Consider the following 10067-nt stretch of genomic DNA (forward strand, 5'->3'; position numbering starts at 1 on the left):
AGTTTTTTTAATACTTCAAAATAACATTTGATAAATTAACCTAACATTTTTCAGTAGCCATAGGTGTGTAGATTTGAACAAAATCTGGTTTGATTCTTAACGGGAGCATTTACTGCCTTAAAAATCCGATTTTGTTTACCGTGCTCGGAGTTTGATGCTGGGCTAGTGGGTGCCTTATTTCCGCCCACTCACTCGGCACATCAACGGTTAGACCGAGAATTCTTACCCTGGAAATCCAGAGTTCTCGCGAGAGCACAATTTGCATTGTCTCTGCGAGACACTCTGGCAATGAGTAATGATGAATGATGAGGTAGGCCAGGGGCGAGCTAAACAGATGACGACAGCGCTGCAATTAATCAGTCAGTAAACATTGGTCGTAGTGTTATCCAATTGCGTCGAAGTCCGGAATCAGTCAGTAAACATTGGCCGTAGTGTTATCCAATTGTGTGCAGTGAGATTTTCAAATGCATGCTTGGTGCCATTTTGTTTCGAGTTGGGCCATTTTCATTATTCGTGGCCAGACCCTTATTTTTTCTAGATTACCAGGGTCTGGATTTTCCAGGCTAGAGAATTCTCATTGTGAAATCAAAATTCCACTGGAGGTCCAAGAGGATTTGAACACGCAACATTACAACACTGTTTACAGCTCTTCGAGTCACGGTAAAATGTCGTTTTTGGTACATAGCTAATTTAGATACACATATGGGGTGGGTGCTTGCGTCTCTTTAGGGATCCGCCATCTTGGTTTTTATAGAAATTAATATTAAGTGACACATGCACATAAAAGACTGGAAATAGGTGACGTTCCATAGCATTCATTGATCAGCGTTCAAGAGGTTAAAAGGAATTGGATTGGCGGCCGTGAGAGAGACTTTGCCGTCACTTCTCTATCGTCATCGTGTTAAACCCATCAATAGCGCGCCAGGTGGATAAGCCAGTTTGTGATTGGTCCCTGCAAAATTGTAAGGGAAACAGGAGAGAAAGATGCACAGGTTTCCAGCCTGAGCTGCAGGGCGAAAAGAAATCGCCGGCAGATCAGGCTGGGTTTACCCAGCCTAGGCTAAATTCAGACAGGATAACCAAACAATCCTAGCTCCTCTGGACCATTTCTCTCAGTTGTTCTCAGGGATGGATTACTGCACGGGCCTACCGGGCCCAGGGCCCAAGGGGTCAGGGGGCCCTGAAGCCCAAGCCTTTGCATGGAATCATTGCCTCAATATCAACAAATCAGGATGTAGGCTATGAATCTGATTGAATTTAGTTGACCATCCCCAAAATGCACCAGAATACAGGAAATCACATCAAACAAATTAAAAATTTTCTGGGGGAGGACCCCCAAACCCCCCCCTCCCACATATACGACAATAAGTGGGGGGGCCCTTAATACATCTGGGCCCAGGGGCCCGAAAGTTCATAATCCGCCCATGGCTGTTCTACGAAACTTTCAAGTAGGGCTATTCTAGAATAGAACACTAGAGCAGAGGATGTACGGTATTCAGACAATCCAAGCGCGATGTTCAGCAGCATGATTTCAACCTCTAGTAACAAAATGAGAATAGCCTGGTAGTTGGTAGGTCAGTAATGTAATATCCATTCTGTAATTAGGGATGCACGATATATCGGCGGCCGATATATTATTGGCCGATAAGTGAAAAAATGAAAATATTATTATCGGTCCGATAACAGAATTATGGCCGATAATTTGCGCCGATATTTTTTAAAGTCCTAATTTAGGTCTACGTAAGGTCCGTCTGGCTACACTGAGCTACTTGAGCTTGGTTGGCTATACTTTTCCCTCAATATGATGTCAGCGGTGTGAATGTATTTCACCACTCTGTGGATATTGCGTTCATTTGGGAATCTGTGCATCTCAAAATCCTCTCGTGAATTATCCGCCATTTAACCTTACCAGAGCGGAGCTCAGCCCTATCTAAAGTCGTCTTGTGCTGATGTGTTTGCACTTTACCGCGCTGGTCGGGGAAACAAATAAACAAACTCGTTAGTGGGACGAGTACATAAGTAGGCCTAGTTCTAAGTTGTGTTTTAGTATTATATTTGCATTACTTTAGCTTGGATTTTGTATTATTACCTAGAAATATGCTAACCATTCCTGCTTCAGTTCCAGACAGGTCATCATAATAAGTTATTAAAACCTTCGGGGCTAACCCCTTTCATTTCTGCTGCAGCAGGTTGTGCGCAACAGAGACGGACATAAGATACATTCTGAGGAGTTGCAGCTTTATTCAGTTACCCGCAGTTGAAACTAAACCTAAGTTTCCCTCACAAACTCTGATTTGGTCGCTATACTGTAGTTTATTCCCAGCTGAGCCGTTTATGAGTGTTTAGTCCTAAATGAAAACGATTCATACTCTCTAGCCACTCACTCGCAATTCACTGACGTCAGGTTCACTTAAAGGAGCCACACATACTGTAGGGCTAGGCTACTGTTATGTTGACTGCTGTACTATTGAGGACTATTATGAGTTCTGTCCATCATTTGGTGGTAGGTAAAATTACTGCAATAAAATTATGCTTATTAAATGCTTTCCCCAAATCACTTTTCACAATTTTTTTTCATTTTTTTTCAAGAGTAATATTATCGGTTATCGTATCGGTATCGGCCACAACAAACCAATAAATATCGGTTATCGTTATCGGCCCTAAAATTCCATATCGGTGCATCTCTATCTGTAATGAAAGGATAACTGCATCTGGACTGATAATACTACGATAATGGGAGAGATGCCCAAACAGAGATGCTTTTAATGATCACCAGAGGAACAAATGGAGCATAGCGTTAGTTCTGCGGATTGACCAGCTGATCACTTGCTATTATATATTAGTGGAGATCATTAAGGGCGCCTTATTGAAGTTGCCTTATCCTGCCTACTTTTGCCGGCAAGCCTTCTTGGAACCCACATCCACCCCATCTCCTCCTCGTACATCTGACTTATCAATGTCTAGTTCAGTGTTTCCCAGAGTGTGCGCCACGGTCCACTGGTGGGCCATTAAGGAGTTGCAGGTGGGCCGCAAGAGGTAGCCTACATAATTTATTTTTCACTTCACATTTTATTTATATTTCACTTCACATTTTGTTACGCGGTTTCTTAGCTAAAACATTTTTTGTCACATACAACAAGCATCACCTCACCATCCGCTAGCTGCCTGTCCCCTGAATACACTGTAAAAAAAAATGTGGTCTCTGTGGACAGCCCAGGCTCCAAAAACGGCAACAAAAACAGCCTGGTCCAGGAAACATAACAAACTGTTCCAGCCAATCACCGACGAGATGCACATTCAGGAAAGTTTCAGTTGCATGGGAGGGAGGAGGAGGGAGGGGCGAGCTAGCGCTCTGTTTTGTTTGAATGTCAGCAAAAGTGACGTTACCAACATTGCTTAGAGCACCTTTAAGAGACCTAAATTGACCCTTTTCATAATTGATCTGTCCTCTCAATGTGAAATTGATTACTTGGTCAAGTAGCATTGATTAGCCCAACTTCGTTGTACTTCTATGTCTTCTAATGGCAGTTTATTGCACTGCTCTCTGCTACTGTCTGTTGTTCAGTTGTGAGAAATGCAAAGTATGTTTGCAAAATGCTGAATCCATCAGAAGCTGTACAGGTTTGGGTGTGGTTGGGTTAGGGTTGCCTAGTGGCTGGGGCTAGAGGACTGCTGTACACTAGCCTGACGAGCCAGACCCACATTAAAATGTAGGGTCTGGGCACTCACCGTTCGCAGTGCTCAGTCCCAGGGGCGAGATAATCGGTTGTCTTTCAAATTCCCTCTGCACGCAATAGGACAGCGCTATGAGTCCCATGCATTTCCCACCAGCGGAGCTAGTTGGCTAGTTCACATTTTTACCAACTTAATAAAAGCTTAACTTGTGTCACACTGTTCGCCAACAGCAACATCCATCTTATTTGTTTTCAAGTAGCGGGGTATTCAAGCCAAACCGTTGCAACTCTGCCATCAATCAATATGTTAAGCCTGCCTAATGACTCTATACACGATTTGATTGGCCTGATAGAAGTTTAATTTGTCGAGCTCACAAGCCAATGGAGAGTTGCTAGACTTAGCCTGGAAACCAGACTCTCTGACTTCGCAGAGAGTCTGGCCTAGATCCATAGGCGTACGTTTATTTCCGGGTGGGAGGGCACAGTTTGAGGTTTAAAATCATTGGAGTTCCTTTGAACCGCTTTGAACCAATCACTAATAACCGGCGTTTCGTCATACAGAGAAGTTTCTCTGCAGCACGCCCATAACAAGCACGGGTGCATCTTATCAGCAAACAATCACACGTTTCATCTGCGTAACTCTCGCCAAAATGCATCATATAGTGTTTTGTGAATGTACCCAATTCAAACCTTCATGTAAATGCATAAGTACGTCCAAAGCGCCACTTTTAAGCTTGTATGCGTTGTCGTTTTCGGGTGAAATGACCTTTTGAGTAGGATTCCTATAGGGCCACTACTTTTTTTGATACAATTGCGTCAAAATCGCTATTTTTCAAACACTATGAAGGCTCGACACAACATGAAACTTTGATCGAAGCATCATAAGTGTCTCTACACATGAACTCGAGCATTGAGAACATTGTTTGTGTACACAGAGTTTACTAAAAGAGAGGTTTTGAACAACTCACTTGTTTTTTCTGCTCGCTGCCATCTTGCCATCTTGCAACGAGTGAGTTGTCCAAAATCTTTCTTTTTAGTAAACTATGTGTGCACGAACAATGTTCTTAATGCTCGAGTTCATATGTAGACACTGATAATGCTTCGATCAAAGTTTCAAGTTATGTCGAGCCTTCTTAGTGTTTGAAAAATAGCGATTTTGACGCGACCATGTAGCCTACTAAACTACAGTTTGACTCGGGTACGTTCGTAGCCTTTTTAAGTGACAAAATCTATGACTAAAGTTTAGCTGACGATATAACATCCTACTCCACTGTGACTTCGTTCGTGACACTCTTGTTAATAGGCTAAACTATTATTCACATTTGCTCAAAGATTGCATAAGTATAAGCCCTTTTTACGCCCTCCCTACGTTGATGTATTCCAAGCGATCTGCTTCGGGGGCGGGGACGTAGTAATTGAAACACCATGCCTTGGTACGTAATCGCTCTCAGGGACGCCGTCTGTTTGCTGGTTGGTCCAAAGATTGTTAAGGCGGAGTCGGCTGCCCAACTGCCGAAGTAAACGAGCGCAAATCAACCTATTCCAGACGGAGTACTGTAGGGAAAATAAATCGACCGGAAGTACGTAGACAGGCCAAGGCCAGGCTATGCTAGACTAGCCCTGGCAGCAAATATAATTTGCTGCCGCTAGGGTGCGTCTAGATTTCTAGGCTAGCTGCACACAGGATGGAGATGGGAAACATGAAAAACGGGGTTTACCTCAACGAATTGTGGTAGGAGACCGTTAGGTTACAGGATTAGCCCTCCTCTGGACCTTGAAGGGGCACCAACACTGGCACCAGTTTTCAGGATCCTGTCTAGGTTAGCCAAACCCTCATCCCATCCAGGTAACAGGTGGAGAGCAGGTCTACACAGGCTGTTGGCCGGATGTATCAGAAAGCAGAGAACATACTGCTAAGGGGGAAAGCACCAATCCTTACATTGTATTCTTTTTTTAGAATGAAGCTGTTAATTTATTCATTAAAAGACACTTTTAATCCAAAGTGATATATCAATTATATTACAAGGCCTTGCTCAAATAGCCTAGAAATCTAGACGCCAGGGCTAGTCTAGCAACTCTCCGTTGGCTTGTGAGCTCCAGAAATCGAAACTTAATCAGGCCAATGAAATTGTGTATAGAGTCGATGATTGATGATTGATGGCAGAGTTGCAACGGTTTGGCTTGAATTCCCTGCTACTTGAAAACAAATAAGATGGATGTTGCTGTTGGCGAACAGTGTGACACGAGTTAAGCTTTTATTAAGTTGGCAAACATTTGAACTAGCCAACTAGCTCCGCTGGTGGGAAACGCATGGGACTCATAGCGCTGCCACTGTCCTATTGCGTGCAGAGGGAATTTGAAAGACAACTGATTATCCCGCCCCTCGGACTGAGCACTGCGAACGGTGAGTGCCCAGACCCTACATTTTAATGTGGGTCTGGCTCGTCAGGCTATTGCTCAAAGGCACTAGCCTGGAAAATCCAGACCCTGATAATCTAGAAAGATTAGGGTCTGGCAAAGAGCAATGTAATGGCCCAACTCGAGGGGCGGCAACAATCATGCATTTAAAAATCTCACTGCTCGCAATTGGATAACACTTGACCATGTTTACTCTAAATGATTTCGGACTTCGACGCAATCGGATAACACGACCAATTTGTACTGTCCTCCAACGTTGCAGTGCTGTCTTCATCAGTTTAGCTGGTTCCCCAGAATGCAAGGGGAAAAAGTAACGTGCATCATTGCTCTTTGCCAGAGTGTCTCGCAGAGACAATTTCATTGTGCTCTCGCGAGAACTCTGGATTTCCAGGGTACAAAGGCACAACGGCAAAGCCGGAAATTGAACCCACAACTTTTCAGGCTACTGCAAGTTAGCCCAGCTCCCTAACCACTATGCTACCACCTCCCCACCCATACATGAAGCAATGTGTCTAGTATTAGTAACCTTGTCTTACCGTAACACACACATCAGAAAACAGCAAATAAAGTGTTTCTGTCCTTCGCAGCTGGGTCTCCTGTTTCTGTGTTCAGACAAACTGGAGGATCTGTCACTATGGAGTTCCAGCAACACCAGCAGCTGGAGAGGGAGAGTATAGATTTCATTCAGTGGCACTTTGGCCAACAAAAAAGAATGAAATATGTACCCCACAAAGACACTCTTACAGTATTCACCCATAAAGACAGAGTGGTGTTTAATAAAGGGACCTTCTCTCTGGAGCTGAAGAACCTGCAAAAGAATGACAGTGGACTCTACAGAGGAGAGATCAGTGCTGAGACAGAAGTTCAGGCCGAGTTCCATCTCTTTGTTCTGGGTGAGAGTGAAACTTTCTGCATCTTCCAGCATATGTATCTAATATATCCTAAATAAAATGAGTGTTGATGAACAGGATGTGCCTCTGTAAGTACTGAGAGATGGGGCAGCCGTGGCCTACTGGTTAGCGCTTCGGACTTGTAACCGGAGGGTTGCCGGTTCGAACCCTGAATAGGAACGGCTGAAGTGCCCTTGAGCAAGGCACCTAACCCCTTACTGCTCCCCAAGCGCCGCTGTTGTAGCAGGCAGCTCACTGTGTCGGAATTAGTGTGTACTTCACCTCACTGTGTGCTGAGTGTGTTTCACTAATTCACAGATTGGGATAAATGCAGAGACCAAATTTCCCTCACGGGATCAAAAGAGTATATAAACGTATACTTAGATATGTGCCTGTGCGTGTGCTTGCTGTTCCGATCCAGTGTCTGCTCCCGTCCTGACCATCCTGTCTCAGACGTCCAGCAGTGACCTCTGTAATGTGACACTGACCTGTAGAGTTCGCAACCTCTCTCTGAACATCAGCTGCAGTAACAATATCTGCTGGCCGGAGGAAGAAGCCTCCCCTGACTCAACCCTCACCCTCTTTGTGACAGATGACACCATCACCTGTAACCATAGCAATCAAGTGAGCTGGAGAAACGCTACCAGGAAAATCAAGACTCTCTGTGGTAGGATGTGTTCACGGTCTAAATATTTCTTGCCATCTCTGGCTAATTACTGTTCATATGATTGACAATGTCTACATTTGATATCCCAATTAGATCAGAAGGTGAGAGTGTTTGAGATCGGAACTGTTATCCTGCTTATTGTGCTCTGTGTCTTTGTTCTTGTTGTGCCGGCCATTGTTTTGGTTCACTGGATAAAGAGACGACAGAAAGCAGGTATTGCTTAACAATCACTTGCACTTTCATTTGGGAAGTGAAAACAGAGAAATAAAGGGAATACCTTGTTCATGTTCTTACAGCTGAAGCTGACATACAATCAGAGTACGCCTCAGTACAGGTAATCAAACTGTAAATCATACAGAGTATGTCATTGTTCTCGACCCTCAAGGTATAAAATACTAATGATAACAAAAGAGTTATTGACATGAAAGTCATTCCATCTCCTGCCATTACATTAAAGTGTCCTGTGTTCCTGATTTCTGGCACCTCTCCCTCAGTGCTAATACACACTAATACTGTGTATGTGTGTGTCCTGTGTGTGTACAGACTCCTCTGCCTCCACACTCTGTAGATCCTACTGTCTACAGCACTGTGCAGGCCCCGAACCAGGTAGCCTCAGCCGTGGAGAGCCCCTATTCTCAGGTGCAGGAAACAAAATAACTTTCAAACACACTGAAACAGAATAACTTTCATGCAACTTTCAGAATAACACAATGAATCAGACGTTGTCTAAATATTGGGGGCTAAGGCACACCAAAGGTCAAACCAAAATGCCAAGGCACAACAACGTATAGTTACTGATTATGATGACTGTCACACACATTAGTAAAGCCTTAGCCAGGTGTTAATTATCATATGCCTATATTTTTTCCATGCATACGAGTGGTCATGCACTGCTTCACAGATTGGGATATGTGATTTTATTAGTAAATCTCTGACTACATAAAACTGTTTTGAATTAAGAAGCTCTGTTGTTGATGCATTTAAAAAAATATCTCTTTAGCCTATTTAGCCTATGCAAAAATTAGCTATTGCTGATGGTTGTGTGTTCTAAAATATTTATCACTGATATTTGTGAGTGTTGCAGTCTGTATTAATCATTGCTGATGTACACTATACAATACCACTATACCATGTGTATACAATACACATGGTATTTAGTTGGCGTTATAGATGTGACAGTTTTGCGTGGAATTGCCATGTAGTCTAAATTACTCATTGCTGATGTTGTGTTTGTGTTGTAGTCTGCAGCAAACCCTATCTACAGCACTGTGCAGCAGACACCACAAATTGCCTCAGCTGATCATGCCTACCACACCTCTCCTACCAGTCTCTATGCTACTGTGAACTAGATGTAAAAACAGTGTTTATCTAAATGCCATTTTGCCATAATCAATTCTATTTCCATAATGTTTAATAGTATTGGATGTAGTTATATATGTTGTATTATTACTATGGAGGCTAAAGTTGACTAAAAAGAGGAATATAAAATCATTTTTTGGAAATTAATCTTAATGCCTTAAGTAAAAAAATGAGGAAATATCCAACCTTTATGGATACCAATTTTCTGTGTGAATGAATAATGTATCGTAAATAAATGTTCTTCCTTAAAGGAACACGCCACCCAATGTCAGTAGTAATATATGCTCTTACCTTAACTTTTACGAGTTGAGTCATACCTCTCCCGTGTAGGTACGTGCACTCAAACGCTCTGATTTGTTAATCGCTGTCATTCTCCTGCCAACAAAAATGTGTTAGGCCTACGTTCCAAGTAGCAGTGCGTAATTCTGCTTCATAAAGTTGAACAAATACATTTGGTCATATAAATAGCCAGTTTATGGTCTACAGTGTAGTTGGTAAGTTATGGTAGGCCAACTTGGAGTGAATACAGGTGGAATTCTTTGTCTAGCTGAGTAGCCTGGCAGGTGCGCACCTTTTCGGCCGAACACCGCAAGCGCTAATGAATCTTGCGCTCACGACAACCACGTCGTTAACTTAAATAGGCCTAGATTAACATCACTCTGAGTTTGCATTCAAGCAAGCAAAACGATGATTTGAATACATCTGTTTCACTGGAAGGGCAAGGGGTAACAACAGGACAACACAGAGACAGGCCAGAATGCAGGACTGTTATGAGTATTACAGTAGGCTAATATGGGATATTCTACGGGAAACTATTAAAACGGCAAGACAGCAGGGAAACGTTAAAATGATAAACCCGGAAAAAGTTGGCATGTTAGGTATTTTTCGGTCCCTGTGATTATTTGTGAAATTGTGCAAACGGCCTTTTCAAGTCATTTGAGAAGGAAGGAGTGTAGCAAGCTCCCAAATTGACGCTCGTCTGAGAAATTGAGTTTTGGATAATGTTCAGCTTCGGCAGCTTTACAATGACTGAGGAAGCCTAGAGACGAGTCCATAGCA

At 43.1% G+C, this 10067-nt stretch overlaps 1 protein-coding gene across 5 annotated transcripts in view; it reads left to right on the forward strand.

Moving 5' to 3' along the window:
• Window positions 1-9398, forward strand: part of LOC143134111 (SLAM family member 7-like) — a 28290-nt gene extending 18892 nt beyond the window's left edge. For 3 of the 5 annotated variants that reach the window (XM_076294232.1, XM_076294231.1, XM_076294230.1), the window contains exons 2-7: window positions 6680-6985; window positions 7404-7649; window positions 7743-7862; window positions 7946-7983; window positions 8193-8288; window positions 8891-9398. In XM_076294232.1, coding sequence (XP_076150347.1) covers window positions 6727-6985; window positions 7404-7649; window positions 7743-7862; window positions 7946-7983; window positions 8193-8288; window positions 8891-8998 — 867 coding nt within the window. In that variant the 5' untranslated portion in view covers window positions 6680-6726 and the 3' untranslated portion in view covers window positions 8999-9398. The remainder of the gene's footprint in view (window positions 1-6679; window positions 6986-7403; window positions 7650-7742; window positions 7863-7945; window positions 7984-8192; window positions 8289-8890) is intronic. The other 2 variants (XM_076294234.1, XM_076294233.1) reach the window with 2 other exon arrangements.
• The last annotated feature ends 669 nt before the right edge of the window (window positions 9399-10067 follow it).

Source organism: Alosa pseudoharengus, unplaced genomic scaffold, assembly GCF_046254945.1.
Source record: "Alosa pseudoharengus isolate Yale_2024_CS ecotype anadromous, Long Island Sound unplaced genomic scaffold, YU_APseudo_1.1 YU_APseudo_1.1_scf_2, whole genome shotgun sequence".
Classification (NCBI taxonomy): Eukaryota; Metazoa; Chordata; class Actinopteri; order Clupeiformes; family Clupeidae; genus Alosa; species Alosa pseudoharengus.